Source organism: Balaenoptera borealis (assembly GCF_965194805.1).
Source record: "Balaenoptera borealis genome assembly, chromosome: 4".
Lineage (NCBI taxonomy): Eukaryota > Metazoa > Chordata > Mammalia > Artiodactyla > Balaenopteridae > Balaenoptera > Balaenoptera borealis.
In genome coordinates this window covers 48622834-48641326 of record NC_138861.1, presented here as the reverse complement: position 1 = coordinate 48641326, position 18493 = coordinate 48622834, and the positions used below count along the sequence as shown (strand labels likewise).

At 34.8% G+C, this 18493-nt stretch overlaps 1 protein-coding gene and 1 long non-coding RNA gene across 19 annotated transcripts in view; one reads left to right on the top strand and one right to left on the bottom strand.

The window, feature by feature from the left end:
• PTPN13 (protein tyrosine phosphatase non-receptor type 13) overlaps positions 1–18493 on the top strand; it is a 247308-nt gene that overhangs the window by 83037 nt on the left and 145778 nt on the right. For all 18 annotated transcript variants that reach the window (XR_014244298.1, XM_082391058.1, XM_082391051.1 and 15 more), the window contains 3 exons: positions 7907–7972; positions 10088–10273; positions 13972–14059. Coding sequence is in view for 17 of the 18 variants with exons in the window: in XM_082391058.1 (XP_082247184.1) it covers positions 7907–7972; positions 10088–10273; positions 13972–14059 (340 nt within the window). In the remaining variant the exon portion in view is untranslated. The remainder of the gene's footprint in view (positions 1–7906; positions 7973–10087; positions 10274–13971; positions 14060–18493) is intronic.
• The window catches only part of LOC309628322, a 129346-nt gene that overhangs the window by 77422 nt on the left and 33431 nt on the right, over positions 1–18493 (bottom strand). The window lies entirely within an intron of this gene.

The window sequence follows — 18493 nt, the reverse complement described above, 5'->3', positions numbered from 1 at the left end:
GACACTGGGCTACCTTCAACCCTCTGAAAAACATCCATTGAATTTAAAATGATCATGTTATCACTTATGTGTGGAATCTAAAAAATACAACAAACTAGTGAATATAACAAAAAAAAAATCAAACTCACAGATATAGAGAACAAATTGGTAGTTACCAGTGGGGAGAGGGAAAGGGAGAGGGGGAGTAAGAGGTGCAAACTATTAGGTATAAAATAGGCTACAAGGATATATTGTACAACATGAGGAATATAGCCAAATATTTTATAATAACTATAAATGGAGCCTAACCTTTGAAAATTGTGAATCACTGTATTGTACACCTGTAACTTATGTAATATTGTACAGTAACTATACTTCAATTAAAAAATAAAATAAATAAAATGATCATGTATTCCAAGAAGTTCATATTTAAAAATTCAAAGTAGTTTTATAAAAATGTATGGATCTAAGAAAAAATATGAAAAAAATGTGAGCCATTATTAATTCATGTTTTAAAATACTTATTAAATGCCTGCTGTGTATAAAACACTGTGCTTGGGAGGAAGATACAAAAATAACTGGACCTTCCTTCCTTCCTTCCTTCCTTCCTTCCTTCTTTCCTCCCTCCCTCCCTCCCTCCTTCCTTCCTTCCTTCCTTCCTTCCTTCCTTCCTTCCTTCCCCTCCCTCCCTCACTTCTTTCCTACTTCCCTCCTTCCTTCTCTTTTTTTCTTTCTCTCTCTCTTATTATTTGTCAACTTGATGGTTTTACAGTAGCAACTATCTGGTTAATGTTTGTTTATTAATTAAATAGATCTAATATATTTATAGCCTTTTTTGTGAGTTTTTCTAAGATGCTTAAAGAATTTTAAGATTTATTTTTCAGTCTTTGTATTTTATGTCAGCACTTTCTCATGTGTGGAAAATATTTTAAAAATTTGTTAATGATTATATATATATATATACATATATGTATATCTATAATATAAGGCAAATTGAAATGAATGCTATATAGAGAGATAAAGTAGTTTGGAAGTTTCGAAGAGAAACAATTTCTAATTTAGAATGATACCGCAGAGAAGGTAGCATTTGTGTTGAGCTACGAAGAGTGAGTAGAATTTAGAAAATTGAAAATAGGTAGAAATGGGGATTCCCCTCAGGGTTGCTGTGATGTGTAATGCTAAGGGGTAGGAAATTGTCCACTGTGATAGGGGAATGTTTGGTCAGACTGGCTGGGCTTGAGCATTAGCTACCTGGAAGGCTGTGGTTAAAGGGAGACTATAGGTCAGAATGAAGAACACTTTGAATGCCAGAACTTGAGACTTTCTTCTGGGGCATATTTTTAGGAGAGTGATATGATATAATTTGTTATTTCAGAGGGTAAGTTTGATGAAAGTGGATAACTAGGTGAGATGAAAGATTATGTAAGAATCTAACTGGGACACTTTAATAATCTGGGGGAAAGATCTAAAAATCGTGCAATGCCTTGGAACTATAGAGGGTGAGGATAATGGGGTTATAGTGGAAGCAAACCTGACAGAGTTTTGACAGTTGATTTGATGAAACAATGAAGATGGAAATGTTTATGATAGGAATATCCAGTCTGAGGATGGTAATGCCATTAACATCAGAAGATCTAATTTCATTATCAAGGCTATGAAAAGAAATTTTGGAACAAATATATATATTGTGTATAGCAAGCTGTGATAATTTAGATAGGGAACTTTGGAGAATTCAGAATTTGCTCTGGATATCATTTCCCATAATCAATGCATGTAAGTTCAAAAATTAACCTAATAATTTCCTAATAGTAAAATTGTGAAATCAAAAAGTATGTGCATTTAAATTTTTGACATATGGTTGACCCTTGAACAACGCCAGTTTGAACTGCATGGGCCCACTTACTCAGTTAAGTACAGATTCCTTAACAAAACATAGAAAACCTCTCCAGAGTCTGATTCCAACCATATTTCAACTCCTCTCTTTCAGAGGCACAAGTTGTAGTCAGTGATTATTAAACAGGTCCTATGCTTTGTGGCTTCACTCTTTTGTATAACAATGCTCTTCTGCATTTCTACATGTCCACATCCTATGTACCAACCTTTCTTCAATCAGCATCTATTGAGAACTTATATATTCTACACTATATTAGGCCATAGGGTTACAAAGATGAATAAGAAATAGTCCTAGGACTTCCCTGGTGGCGCAGTGGTTAAGAATCTGCCTGCCAATGCAGGGGACACAGGTTCGAACCCTGGTCCGGGAAGATCCCACATGCCGCAGAGCAACTAAGCCCGTGCACCACAACTACTGAGCCTGCGCTCTAGAGCCCATGTTCCGCAGCAAGAGAAGCCACCGCAGTGAGAAGCCCGCGCACCGCCACGAACAGTAGCCCCTCCTCGCCGCCCGCATGCAGCACTGAAGACCGAATGCAGCCAAAAATAAATAAATATATTTTAAAAAAAAAAGAAAAGAAAAGAAATAGTCCTTAACCTCAAAGGGCCAGCAGTGTAATGGACAGATAGACAAAAAGAAATTAATGATAGTAATAATAATAGTAATGGAAATATATACAATAATAGTGGATCTGTACAAAATATTAAGAGAGCACAGAGAGGGGACACATAACCTACATTCAAACCTCAGCTTAAACTCCCCCTGCTTTACATTTCTTCTATAATCATAAGTAATCTTGTCCTTTTGAATTTCCTTAGCACAAATTTACCACTTCTACTTTGTTTAATAGATGCATACATGTATATTCATATAGCTTTCTTTACTTAGAGTTCTGATTCTAGGAAAGGTACAACAGATTAAAGCCGTGGTTTTGAATCAGAGGCCGCTTTATCTTCCAGCGGACAGTTGGCAATGTCTTGAGACATTTTTAGTTGTCATAACCGGTGGGGGTCAGGGGGAGGAGGAGGAAGGTAGTTCTACTGGCATCTAGTGAGTAGAGACCAGGCGTACTACTGTTATCCTACACAGGATAAATATCCACAGACTGTTGTCCACAGCAAAGATCCCAAATGTCAGTAGTACAGAGGAGTATAAGCCCTGGTTTAGAGGTTAAGAATATGGCTCTGGAGCCAGAATTTGAATCCTGCCCCTAGCACTTAACTACCTGTGTGACCTTGGACAAAAGTTACTTTCTCTCTCTGTAGTACTGAATAAGCTGAAGTATAAACTAAGCTTGACACACAGTAAACGTTATGTACGTGCTTGCTGTTGATATTCTTATGTATTAGTATATGGTAGTATTATTGATCCAGAATGAGATATTTATATTTCACCACCATCCCGAGCTTAGTGACTTTCAGAAAAAATGTTGAACGACTAAATGGATAGTTAATTAGCTCTTCTATAAATGCTATCTTCTAGAACGAGTTCCTTTATCGTTTAACCCTGTGTATGAATCATCATTATCAAAAGCAGCCACTTCTACAAGAAACCATCCTGGCTTGCTATTACACTAAGGGAAGGGAATAGATTTTCTCTGTGCTATCCATCAGGGACAGATAGGTACTGAGATCTTTGATACAAATAGGGCCTTGGCAAAGATCAAAAAGCAAAAAATTCCCTTGGAAGCTAAATAAATATGCAGTAGAAGTGAGAGGCAGATCAAAACCTTTTTTTAAAAAAAAACTTCTAATGCCTGACTTCTTTTAATCCCTGGGCTTACTAATCTTTAATAGAAGATATTCGTTAGTTGTATTATGTGGGCCATCATATTCTCCTTTTTTTCTGCTTATGTAAAAACCAAAGAAACATATGAAGGCCAAATACTTGCCTGTTTTTGAATAATCACTCCTTGTATGACCTTCTCCTTTCCATATAATGACTGTAACTAAACTATAACCCATTCGTTGCTGTTTATCTACCAGGTGAACTAAGTGCTCTCAGTGGTATTGCAGCGTTACTGTGTTAATTTAGTTACACCTTAGTATCACTGACCTTCTTTCTGCCTGTATCTTTTCAGGTTGCATCAACAATAGAAACTCTTAGCTTATGAATAATGTATATGGAAGTATTATCCATATTTACTTTACAGATTATTTTTGGAATAAATGTAAAAGTAAAACATTTTTCTTTGTATACTGTACAAACTTTTTCTCAAATATTAATATTTCTCTAATATTAGATATCAGATATTATTATACATTACTTTAACAAAGATCTGATGTACCTGGAGTTATTTATTTAACAAAATTTTAAATGATTCTTAAAATATTAAAAATTTTGAACCCATAAAGCACTATTCTAATAAAATAGCAACTATCATTTCTGCATGTTTTTTCTATATATAGATATTTCATATCTATATGTATTAAGCAGGGGTCTCCAGAGAAACCGGATCAATAGGATATGTGTGTTTGTGTGCGTGCACGCGCGTGTGTGTATATAAAGAGAGACTTATTAGCTCATGTAATTATGGAGGCAGACAAGTCCCAAGATCTGCAAGGTAAGCCAGCAAGCTGGAGACCCAGGAGAGCCAATGGTGTAGTTCCGGTCTGAGAACCAGGTGAACTGAGGGTGTAGTTCCACTCTGAAGGCCAACAGGCTCAGGACCCAGGAAGAGCTGGTATTTCGGATCAAATCCAAAGGTAACAAAAAGTTGATGTCCTAGTTTGAAGGCAGTCAGAAGGAAAGAGTTCTTTCTTACCTGCTGGTGGGTAAACTATTTTGTTCTATTCAGGCCTTCAAATAATTGGATGAGGACCACCTATACTGGGGAGAGCAGTCTGCCTTGCTCAGTTTACTTGCTTCCAAAAACACTCTCACAGAAGCACCCAGAATAATGTTTTTTTTAAATTTATTTATTTATTTTTGGCTATGTTGGGTCTTCGTTTCTGTGCGAGGGCTTTCTCTAGTTGCGGCAAGCGGGGGCCACTCTTCATTGCGGTGCGCAGGCCTCTCACTATTGTGGCCTCTCTTGTTGCGGAGCACAGGCTCCAGACGTGCAGGCTCAGTAGTTGTGGCTCACGTGCCCAGTTGCTCCGCGGCATGTGGGATCTTCCCAGATCAGGGCTCGAACCCGTGTCCCCTTCATTGGCAGGCAGATTCTCAACCACTGCACCACCAGGGAAGCCCCAGAATAATGTTTGACCAAATATCTAGGCATCCCATGGTCAAGTCAAGTTGACACATAAAATTAATCATTATACTATATACATAAGTGATCAACAGATGTATAATTTTATAATCTAGTTTTTAAAATAATGTTAATAATTTTATATAGTCTTGTATAAAAATTATTAAAATAAAATAACTCAATTAGCCTCCTGACAAGTAAATGTAGTAAAGAATTTTAAAATACTACCAGTATCTCAAAGGATCACAAATCCAAATTAATATATTAAGAGAAATATATTTGAGTATGCAATTAGTCATTTTTGCTAAAGGTATGAAAAATGTTTTTCACATATGAGACTCTTTGAAAAGGTGTTCCCATGTGAGATTCCTTGAATTCTAAACAGAAATATGATACAAACAGCCTACATCATGCTGCCTTGAACTTTATGCACATTTAATTGAATTCAGTAGGCATGTATTGAATATCTATTATGTACAAGTTCTGTGTTAACTGCTAAGAGGGATATGAAGATGTGTTAAAAAGGCTTTCTCAAGGAAGACAAACAAGGACACATCTTAACTATGTTACAGGTAGTATTAGTTAACTGTTTCATTAGAGATACAAATGAAATAATAACGATCATATAAGAGAGAATGCTTTATCCTGTTTGAGAAGATTTATATAGCATACATAATAGATAACATCATCTCTGGACTATCAATAATGGGTGGAACTTTTATTGACAGATGAAAAAAATTTTTGGTAGGAAGAACTGCTCAAGAAACGCTGGGAAAGCGAAAGATTTATTTTGCCAACAGAGAATTATATAGTAGTTCTGAAGTGTCAAGTGTGATAGAGGAAGGAGTGATAATTGAAGGAAAACTTAAAAACCTGTCTGGGGGCTTCCCTGGTGGCGCAGTGGTTAAGAATCCGCCTGCCAATGCAGGTAACACGGGTTCGAGCCCTGGTCCGGGAAGACCCCACATGCCGCGGAGCAACTAAGCCCGTGCACCACAACTACTGAGCCTGTGCTCTAGAGCCCGCGTGCCACGACTGCTGAGGCCTGCGCGCCTAGAGCCGGTGCTCCGCAACAAGAGAAGCCACGACAATGAGAAGCCTGCGCACCGTAATGAAGAGTAGCCCCCCCTCGCCGCAACTAGAGAAAGCCCGCACGCAGCAACGAAGACCCAACACAGCCAAAAATAAATAAATAAACTTATTAAAAAATTGAAAAAAAAACCTGCCTGGAAAATGGAGGTAGAGGCAGGTCAGAGTGAGCCGTGCATATCATCATAAAGAATTTGGATTTTTGCAAATTGGGAACCATGAAAATATTTGAAAAGAGGAACAACTAATCTGTAATTTAGGAATAATTTAGGAGGCAATACTAGGAATAGATTAAAATGCTGTGAGATTGTAAGGATACCCAGTTTTATTTGTATTTACCTCACCTATATCTAAAGAGGATTTGAGATAGTTTGTATAATTAAAAAATACAGGTGAGAAAATAAGGGCAAAATGAAAAGAAAAAATAAAGACAAGAAAATAAGATGGCCCTGGAGTAAGATTGGTGCAAAAAATGCTCGTGGTAAGATTATTCAGTACTGGTAGAGATGGGCTAAAAGTCTAGCTCTGAAATTGCTTAACAGGAGAACTGGAAAATGATTACTTATAAGGATTAACTGTCCTCACTTCAGGCTGATAATCTTGCTCCCTGTTTCACAGGGGAAAAAAGTAGAAGCGATCAGGAGACTTCTCCCAAGATCCCACAACTGGACTACCTACATAAATTTTCATATTCTTTGCTTCCCTACTTCTGAAGAACTGTGACAGAGGTGTCAAGCCAACTCCTTCCTTTGTGCATTAGCTTCCGCTTCCTCCCGCTTACTCAGCAGTGTTCTCCCAACAGTCTCGTCTCTCTCCTGCAGTTCCAGTTTTCCCTGTTGGATCATTCCTACCAGCATAAAAATATGTTGTCCTTTTTTCAGTCTTTAAGAAGCAAACAAACAATGAAAAAGGAATCTTTTCTGACCCAACTTTTTTCTCTATCTACTACTACCCCATCCATTCTTAGTAAGAAAAATGCTAATCAGAACTGCAATGAGATTTTTCTTCTCTTTTCAGTTTGGTAAAAATCCAAATCTTCATAACACATTCTATGCATAAGGCTTGTGAAAAAATCATATGTTGCTGGTAGAAATGCAAAATGATAAAACGTCTGTGGGGGAAATCTGACAAAATGTATCAAAACTATAGATGATTTACTCTTTTATTCATAATCTAAGGGAGTCAATTCAAGAGGAATACCTGCATGTACAAAATGACATCACAAGGCTGTTTGCTAAAACATTTTTTATAATAGCAAAAGTTTAGGAAAATTCTAATTGCCCATTAATAACAGATCAGTTAAGTAAACAATGCTATAGCCACAAAATGGAGTTCTATGCAGCAGTAAAAAGAATGAGATCTCTAAACATTGATATGGAAATGCCTGTCTTGTTAAATTAAAACTGCAAGGTGTCGAGTAATTTTTTAAATTTCCGGACTTTTGTAAAAGAAGGGGAAAGTAAGACTATTCATATTTGCTTGAGCTTTCATAAAGAAACTTTAAGTAAGAACTAATAAAAATGATTACTCATAGCAGACAGTCTAGAAAGTTGGGGGAAAAAAAAAGTCTGTTCTCATCATTTCCAGTCCTATTTTCTATTTTAAACTCTCACATACTTTAATGCAAAATATGAAATGATGATTTTCTCAAATCATGTGTTACACTTTCTTTGGAGCAAAGTCATGAATATATAGTACTTGCTAAATTAAGTTTTTACATAAAATGATTTTTTTTTAAATTCTATTCCTAGATCCATATTTATTCTCTTGGAATGACATTGTATTGGGGGGCTGATCATGAAGTACCTCAGAGCCAAGTAAGTCAAGTTGTCACATTTGTACAACTTTACACTTTTTAAGAAGTTCTGTGTATTTATGTGTTCTACAGTGTGTTGTCAGGCACACCAGTGTTTGTATACTGGTTGTTCACATTAATAATGTCACACCCTCAGAATGAAATAATAAAGTACTAAAGAAATTATTTTTCTTAGACTGTTCTTAGAATTATAGCAGTCACTACCTGTTTCAACAGTTCACTCTGTGAAATATAGTAGCCTCTTCAAAATTATAGCGAGAGAAATGGGAGTCCACTTTATTTCTTTTAATTTAATGACTGATAAAGGGGGATTGTAAATTTCTTTGATGATTCATTCTTGAACAGAAAGTGATAACCTTTTTTGATGCAAAAACTGTAGGAATAATAGTAGCTCTAACTATGTCTCAGAGTTTATACTTCATTACTTTTTCTCTTGTCACTTCAAAATCATACTTCACTACTCCTGCAGCAGCAGACACAGATATTAAAGTAACACTTTGTGGGGTCTTAGGCTCTGATGATCATTGGTCTGCTTCTAGTCTTTATTTTCTAAAATAACTGATTTCCTGAAGACACAATAATAAACATAGTAATAAATATAATCAAAAATTTTTAAATAACTGTATTTCATCAAAGATGTAGCATACAGAATTGTGTCATTTTAGGCATTTAGAACTCCAAACAAAAGTAACTAGGTGTGTTTTGGTTTTTTTTTTTTATCAAATTAAGAAGCAGTAAGTATTTTAGGCTTTTATTCTAAAATTCAGACATCTTAAGATCCATGAAAAACGAATGATGGTCTTCAACTTGGTTTGGTTTCATTTTACATCATGAAAAATACTGTATATTTACTTTCCTCAGTTTCAATTCTATATTATAAATGAGAAAGTTAAATTATTACTGGAAATAATAGGGTCATTTTATAGAACCTAACTTACATGTAAAATGTGATCACAGCCTATAATTTAACACTTTCTCTTTTCTGGTAACTGAAAATAAAGTCAATATATCTATAATGCGTAAATTGGAAGGGAAGTATAAACATTTACTTCTATTTTACTGTCAGATATCGTAACTGTTTTGGAAATATTTAATATTAATTCAAAAGCATTTATTAAGCACCTATCTTATGTCAGACACTGTACCAGACACTAGGAATATAATGTCCGACGTCTGTGGAGTCCTATCACAGGTACAGACAACCAAAATAACCAATTACAACGCAATGTGACAAATGCTATGTTAGGGAAAATGGAGGGTGCTATGGAAAACCAAGCGTTGGAGCCTCTAACTAGACTTGGAGGGTTAGGATAGGTTTATTAAAGGACAGTGCTGCTAAGCTGAGCTCTAAAAGATGAAATATAATACCCAGATGGATGAGAAGTGGAAGGGAAGGGTCACAGGTAAAGCATATGTTTAAACCAAAGTGGATATACCAGTTCAAACATCCATAAGCAATGCTTTTCTCCTCACCACTACTTCGTATTATCAGTCTTTTATTTTAACCATTCTACTGAGTGTATATATAGTGACTTTTTTCTGTGGTTTTAATTTGCATTTCTTGGTATGATTATTGGACATTTAGATAAAATATTCTATAAATTATGTCAACTAATTAAAAAAAAAAAACTCACATTTTGGCTTCTGTTTCACCAGCATAATGAGAACTTATATTTAAATGACCTTGAGTCATTGCAATATTTGAAATCTCTTCTAAGTTATCATGAGTGTCAAATTACATTAAATATATATCAAATATATTCCTTTTTTGAAATGTTAGGAAATTGTTTATTCCCCCCAAGTAGTGTATATATATAAACTGCTTACCAAAATACTTGGATAACCAAAACATTCCATTTCTTAATCATACCAAAACACCCCAGAGTTTTTCTATAATACCTCCTATCTTAGGAGATGTCTGTTAACCAACTTCTGCTAATAAAATTTTTGGATTATAAAAATGTAAAATGTAGTCAAATATACATGCTACTAGATAAGAAATTTATTTCCTCCAGGTGTGTTTGGTGTGGTTCCTGTGACTCTTGGAATGGTTTGTCTCGTGTTAGTTAGATTTACTCACACTTGCCAACATGACTTTTTCTTTCTTTATATGCAGCCTATCAAGCTTGGAGATCATCTCAACAGTTTACTGCTTGGAATGTGTGAGGATGTTATTTATGCTCGGGTTTCTGTTCGGACTGTTCTGGACGCTTGCAGTGCCCATATTAGGAATAGCAATTGTGCACCCTCATTTTCCTACGTGAAGCAGTTGGTAAAACTGGTTCTGGGAAATCTTTCTGGGGTAAGCCACAGTTCCAATTGGTTCCTATAGTCGTACTTTAAAATTTAGTAGCATTTCACAAAATTTTCTTTAAACATGGATAGCATTTTCTCAGTGAAGACTAGGAACAGGAGATTGAATTTCAGGTTCTAATGTTAATTGTTTATTTGAAACAGTACTGAAAAATCTAGAAGCCCATTGCAATAATTTACTCTCCTAGATTTTATGGGAGTTAGTCTTTTTTTAGAACTTTATTCTAGCAGGTATTATAGAATCACAGCATATTAGAGCTGAGAAGTCTTCTTGCCTCTTTTCTTATATCTTTTCCTATGGAGCTTTCAGTAAGTGATTCTATCTACTGTGAAAGTCGTATGGACATGCAAAATGGGTTTTAGAATTATTTAAATGCACTTTCTGTTGCTTTATACCTCTTTCTTGCCCACTTATTAGTCTGGACCTCTTAGGTATTCTCAAACCCTCCCTACCTTCTTTGGACATTGGCACCTGGTATGTAAGGGGGATGCATGCTTGTATCCCTACTAGATTGCCCCAAAACTGGGACTCCTTTATTTTCTCTCTTGTCTTAGATATGAAGAATCCCAAGACTAACAATCTCTATATCTAATAGTCCCATTGCTGCATTTCTTAAGCTATATTCTATCCTATTTGCTCTAGTTTGGACCCCCACCTTGGTTTTTGATATTTGATGTAGGTCTAAACTTTATCTGCTCTTACCCTTTAGGTTATGGTGCCTGAGTCCTCCTCCTTTATGTAGGCTTTGGATAGATTTACCACTGTCACACAGGGTTCTTGCTGGCTTCCTCTTAATTCCTCATCCCTAAGGGTTTAGTTCTGCCATCTTAACCAGGATGTCATATGGCTGGCAGGGGTATATCCAAATTCCACATGCTTTACCAGTTGATAAGAAACAGGCTCATGAAGTCTTCTAGGCAAATGGTTTGTAAACTGTACCCCAAGGAGCCTTTGCGATTCTGTAGTCAGAGGAAGGGAGGTAGTAGAGGCTAAGTGACGAGAGTTCTTGGCTGCTTATTTCCCCTCCTTAACTAGAGCTGATTTATTTGTTTATATTCCTGTATGTGATTTTTTTTTTTGGAACAAAGATAAAGCTACTAAAAATTTGGTCCTCTATTCAGACCAAAGTTTCCCAGATATTTTGAAATATATTTTTGTTTAAAAAATTTCTCTATGGTCAAATAAAGTTGAGGAAAAACTATTTTAGGAAAATTAAGTATATTTTCACTGTAGAACTTCCCAGAGCCTTTAATACACTAAGTTGTATTACTAACCCTCAAGAGGGATAGGCACATAGGTGAAACATTTCCCAAACTTATATTGGCCTTTTTTCACAGATCTTCTCATAATACTGATGTTCTGTAAAAACTCGCTCTGAGGAACGTTGATCTGTACTAACTCCTTCACTTTATGGGACTTATGTTTCCTATTAATCAGCCAGGGATTTAAAAGCTATGAGATTTTGAGGGGAAAGGATACAAGTAATGACTGCGTTGAAAGATAGCACTTTGAGCTAGATCCTATAGACTAGATAGAAAGGGTAATCCAGGCAGAGGGAAGTAAACTTGGACAAATGCTGTGAGATGGGAAAGCGCAGGATGTTTGAGGAACAGTAATAAGTCTGCTATGGGGTGTGCTGTGGGGTTGTTTAGTGGGAGAGAAGAATAGAAAGGTCAGTTGGAATCAGCATGTAGAGAGCCTGCCTTTCTAAGTAGAAATAATAACGCTCCCCTCATCCATTGCTCTTGGCCAGTCTCCTGGACATCACTGGGCAGAAGTAACTCTCACAGCTACCATTTTTTAAGTGTTTACTTTGTGCCAGTTACTGTGCTGAATGACTTATGTGCTTTTTCACATCTATTCATCACAACCCCAGGTTACAAGAGATAATTTCATCCTCATTTTAGAGATAATGAAACTGGGGCTCAAATAGATTAAATAACTTGCCCATGGCCACACACATGGTAAATGACAGAGACACAATTGGAATCTGGATCTCTCTGACCCCAAAGCCATTAGCTGTCAGCCATTATGCTCCTTGGAAGCTGTTGTTGCCTCCAGTTGCTGATAGAATGAGTTAGTCTTTCACTCAGTGTGAAATTCACTACAAGTGACCATAATTCTTACTTACTTAAAATTAATTAGCATAGAGTAAAAGTCAGTAGTCCAGCTTAGTTGTCCTGGTTTTTCCACTGATTTATATAGCATGCTTGACCTCAATTTTACTTACCTGTAAAATAGGAATAATGGTACATGCCATCCACCCATATTACTGAACAGTTTTGAAAATAATTATTTCAATGTTGATTAGCTGCTTCAAGGTCCTTAGAACTTTTCCTTCTATTTCTCCCTTTATTGTAATATGAAGATAATAATAATATATACCACATGAGGTTTTTGGATAATTGAGTAACATAAAGTATGTAAAGCACTTAAGGTAGTGCCTGCTTTATAGTAATTGCTCAGTAAATGACAACTATTATTAATAGTAGTGTCAATGCAGGAATTCACAAAGATGATACAGGATTTTATCTCTTCATTTACTGCCAATATAGTGCAATGTGGACCAGTATTATTTATATAATTTAAATGATAACATCATTTCAGAAATAGTTCCATTTAAGTCTTCTTATAGGTAGGAAGCATAATACCTCGAATACTACCTTAAATGGATTTTTAATTCATACTTAAATAAGTTTCACTCATGGAGGAATATTAAAATGTATGTGTGTGTGTGTGTAAACAGATAAGTGTGCATGTTCTTGGTGCCAGAGTTAAGTAATTTCTCTTCACCATTCTCTCTCCTTACATTTATTTCTTGAAGTTTCTACTCTAATTGATCAGATGAATAAACTCAGTATTCTAACATTTCACCCCTTGTAATATGGAATTTGATGTGCTTTATTTTAAACAAGTGCCCTCGGTTGAAGTTATTAAAGTTTAAGACTGCTTAAACATTTTGTTCTAAAGGGTCTCAAAAGAGCATTGATTTAAATTTAATTGTCATCCCTCAATATGTCCATTTAGTTTAAAATATTTCTCAAATGTAATTTCTGGCAGGCAAAATCTAGAAAATTATTTTTGAAAATAATTTAAATCAGCACCCTCAGTGCATAGTTAGAATTAGGAGAGAGCTTTATCATACCAGAATTAGTATGGTTTTAAAATTATCATCACACTTGAGAGGTGAAAGTAGTTATCAGTTTGGAAAAAAAAAGAACACTTCAAGTGTGTTGTTTTGAAATGGAACTCATTTTAACTACTTTAATTTGGCTAATTTTGTTCCCTAGTTAGCAGATTAGTCTTTTTTTTTTTTTTTAAACATCTTTATTGGAGTATAATTGCTTTACAATGGTGTGTTAGTTTCTTCTTTATAACAAAGTGAATCAGTTATACATATACATATGTTCCCATATCTCTTCCCTCTTGCGTCTCCCTCCCTCCCAAGCAGATTAGTCTTTGATAGATGTTTCTTGGCTTTTATTTCCTGAAGATGAATTGGCCAGAACTAAGCTACATAAATCTTATCCAAGGAATATATATTAACAATAGCAGACGTGGAGTGTTTTTACTTAAATGTTATACTCTCCAAAAATTATCTAACTGGTGTCATTCTGTAGACAATTACCATGAAAATAAAAGGGAGATTCTATTGTCAAACTTGACTTTTGATTACCTATGTACAGACGGATCAGCTTTCCCGTAACAGTGAGCAAAAGCCTGATCGAAGCCAGACTATCCGAGACCGATTGAGAGGAAAAGGATTACCAACAGGTAAGAGTATATTAATAGGAAATTTTTAGGCTTTAACCTTAGTTATTGTTTCCTTTACAAAATCATACTTAACCTAGCTTGGAAATCTGGTAATTGTGACCATAATCATAACATAAGTGTGCAAAGTGGAGGCACAGTACAGATAGGAATGCTAGGTGTATTAATATATGTGTATTAATATATAAATCCATGATAGTTATGCAGAAAATGTTAATACAATCAGGACACCATGGTAAATAATTTCTTTCCCAGTATTGTTATTGTAGCAATAATATCATTTATTTACTTTATCATGGTATTTTGTATTAGAAATACATTTTAAAGTACGACAAAACTCACATATTTATGAACATAAATGCTACTAAAACAAAAGTTTCAGAAAGCAACATTATTCTTGTTGCACACTGTTATTTTCTATTCTGTTTCTTTTTTTAATGCTAATCGCAGCCCACTAAATTGATTTTATGACCAACGAATTTCATGACTTAGAGTTACCAAATACTAACTTAGGTTATATGATGCTGACTAAGTAAAGACTGATGAAGAGTGGTTTTGCTATTTGCCAATAGCATTAGATAATTATAGGTTCTACATAGTTATTAAATTGATTTTTTAAGGAAATGAATAGAAATTCAAAACACAAGAAATGGAAGTAGAAAAACTAAATTTTTATGTGAAAGTTTATTTTTCAGTGATAAGTTTCAAGCTTGGCTTATTTATAAAATGAACTTTTGTTTTTGTTGATTATCTTTGTTCTCTTTTCATCAAGCAATATTGATAATTATAATTTAAACGTTGACAAAAATATTTTGTGGGTGAAATATTTTATTGTCTTAAGTCTTGAAGCTGGGGTTAAAGTAAATGTAAATATTGCTTAAATATATTCTAATAAAACATTCTAATTGATATAGTCAGATTAAAATGTTAAGATGTTTAACTGCTTAATTAGATAATCAGAGCTAATAGATAATCAGCTATCTTATTTAAAACCTATGAGAAACTCTCATTGTGAAAACTAAATATAGACATTTGATTATCCAGACTAAATGTTTTGCAGAATTCAGAACTCTCATGTCTGAGAGGGAAGGATGTGCCCTAAGCAAGTGTACTGCTTATCTTAAGAAGTCAAAGAAAAGCAATAAAATCATTTCTAATGGAGTGATTCTGTAATAATGCAGTTAGTTCCGTGTCTGTTTTGGTACTTTCATTTTACTTGTTGAGAATAAGGATTGTTTTTCTGAAAAGGTGTCTTAGCTTTCATATCATCAATATAGTCAATTTACTTCGGGTTACATAAAGTTCTGTTTCTAATACATATATTATTAGTTTATGCATGGGTCAGAAAAGAAGGCAGACTTTGTTTAACTTAGTTTTTACAATGCTTTGATGGCAATTTAAAAAAAAGTATTTTTAACCCTTCCTTGTGTTTTCTTACTATACTTACGTCCTTATATATATAGACACCTTCCTCTCATAGGTAAAAATCTGTTTTCTTTTATTTTAAAACAATACTAGGATTTGAGGTAAGATATCATGTGAACCTTGGTGCTAAGAATAGCAACACTTTGTTAATCTATCAAATTTTGAATCAATTCCCTGTTTTAGAACGAGTCTTTTTCAAGGAGACACAATGAATTTTTTTTTTTTTTTTGGCTGCGTTGGGTCTTTGTTGCTGTGCGCAGGCTTTCTGTAGTTGCGGAGAGTGGGAGCTACTCTTTGTTGCGGTGCTCGGGCTTCTCATTGCGGTGGCTTCTCTTGTTGTGGAGCACGGGCTCTAGGCGCACGGGCTTCAGTAGTTGCAGCACGCAGGCTCAGTAGTTGCAGCACGCGAGCCCTAGAGTATGAGGACTTCAGTAGTTGCGGCGCATGGGCTCAGTAGTTGCGGCACGCAGGCTCTAGAGCACAGGCTCAGTAGTTGTGGCACATGGGCTTAGTTGCTCCATGGCATGTAGGATCTTCCTGGACCAGGGATCGAACCCATGTCCCCTGCATTGGCAGGCAGATTCTTAACCACTGTGCCACCAGGGAGGTCCACAGTGAATACTTTAATAAGTAAACATTAGATTTAAAAGAAATGGTTTGTTTCCCTTATTTATCATCTTTCTATTTCTTCCTCCCTTCTTATTCTCCTCTTATCTCCCTTTCTCCCCTCCTCCTTGCTTCCTTATTTCTCTTTCCTGTTCTTTCTCTTTTTTCGTAGTTCCCTTCTGTCATCTCCTGCTGTCATTAAGTGGCCAGGATATGAAATTGAAGTTTGTATGCTTGGTTGTTACTTGTTGTTTTAGTAAATATGTTATATTATTGTTAATTTTTAGAGATAGTTTTTTCTAAGAATAAAAAATGTTCCCAGATATATGAGACCCCCCATTCTATCCCCCTTCATCATGAATCTACAGAATCTGCAGAAAAAGATCACCCCGCCATATTTAGTTTATCAAATTTTAAAGACTCACAAGTGTTAACATAGTTTAGATTATATTACTTTCAATGATTCAGAGTCTTATTGTTTCAGACATCAATTGTTATGTAATATTTTAGAGGTAGCAATAGAGATTGAACTGAATCTATGCCAACTCTATAACATACTTTTTTTCCACTGGTAAGTTATTTTATTTTATTTCATTTTTTTATTTTCATTTTGTATTGGAGTATAGTTGATTAACAATGTTGTGTTAGTTTCAGGTGTACAGCAAAGTGATTCAGTTATATCAATTCATACACATGTATCTATTCTTTTACAAATTCTTTTCCCATTTAGGTTATTACAGAGTATTGAGCAGAGTTCCCTGTGATATACAGTAATTCCTTGTTGGTTATATGTTTTATCTATAGTGTACTTTAAATAGCAGGTTATTTACTTGTCATTTACATATGTACATATATTTGTGAAAGCCATATACAAAATTAAGCTTTCTGGACACATAGATGCTAGAGATGAGGAAAATCTACTATTAAGCATGTTAGTTTCTGTGTTAAATGAATATTTGTTGATTGAATGAGTATGAGAAAAAGTTTTATAAAAATATTAGATATAGTAATACATTTGTAATAAAATGTTAATGGTTCTGAAAAGAAATATATGAGACTATGATTTAATTTTTTAGATAGCCTATTTTAAGCATTAAGTTGTATGCAGAGTAAAAAATAAACTGTAGTTCACCATCTTGGCTCATGTTATTAGACTATTTTATTATAACAACAAATGTATCAGAAGTTTTAAACCAAAGTATTAATGCCTTTTATTTATGACTTTGTTTTTGTAATATTAAGACTTAGTATTACTGTCTAATAGTGCTCTAGAATTCTTATGACTAATAGACTGTGAAGTGACTGCAGTAACTTAAGTCAGAAGTGACTTAAGTGAAGAAGTGACTGTAGTAACTTAAGAAAATTAACAGAGAAATCTTTAAATAGACTGTACATAGATTTTAATTTTCTAATAATCCTATCTCCTTATTGGAGAGTACAATCTCCCCAATATCTAAACTCAAGAGAATTTGTAAGGAATTACAATTTGTCACTCAGGATAAACCTAAATTAGTTCCTGTAGTTGGGGTAGAACTAGAGGTCCTTATACTTAAAGAAACAATAGCCTTTTGGATCCTCAGCCCGTCTTAGCCATTGCTTACCATAATATTACTGCTCAACGTCTCTTTTAATTTATCTTTAATAAATTTGTAAAACCACATCTCAAGGACAGAATCCACATAGTATACTGATTATAGACATTACCAGACAGAAGCAATTAGGAACTAATAGTCAGTGGCACACACTTATTAATATAACTCTTAAGATTAAAAAAATTAACTCATGAAGAAGAAATATTCTACTAGGACACTGGTGTTACCTTTGGACAGTGCCAGTTCTTAACTGTCAGTGGTCACTTGCAGCAAAGCAACATTGTTGTATTACATTAGTAGTAAAGCATTCTCTTTGATGCAGACCAACCTAAAGCCTATATATAGTGATAACTTAGTTTATTAGATTCCTGACCACTGTTCTCAATAAATAAAATGTCAAGATGGGCAGTGAGATACAGAATTAGATTAAAAGAAGTAAGCAATTTTAGACATAATGCCTCGTATCTAAGTGATCTGATTGTTCAACTAAAACTTAAGAATAAAATTTTTCATCTATGAGTAAATGACCATAAAAGGTCTCTCCTTACATCTTACCTCTGAGATCTGTTACAGAAGCTAAGGCCTAAACTAGTGGGCTGTTCGCCTCCACTCTGTTATATAATACTGTCAATGCTGATAAAAGGCTTCACTAAGCAGAAAGAAATCAAACATTTCCTGCCAAGAAAGCTTAAGGTGGAAACCTACACCTTGATCAGATCAGCATGATAGTGCTTCAGAACTTGGGTGTACTGATAATATCATGTTTCTTTCTTTATGTACCTGAACACATTTGTGAAGACAGATGGGGAATCGG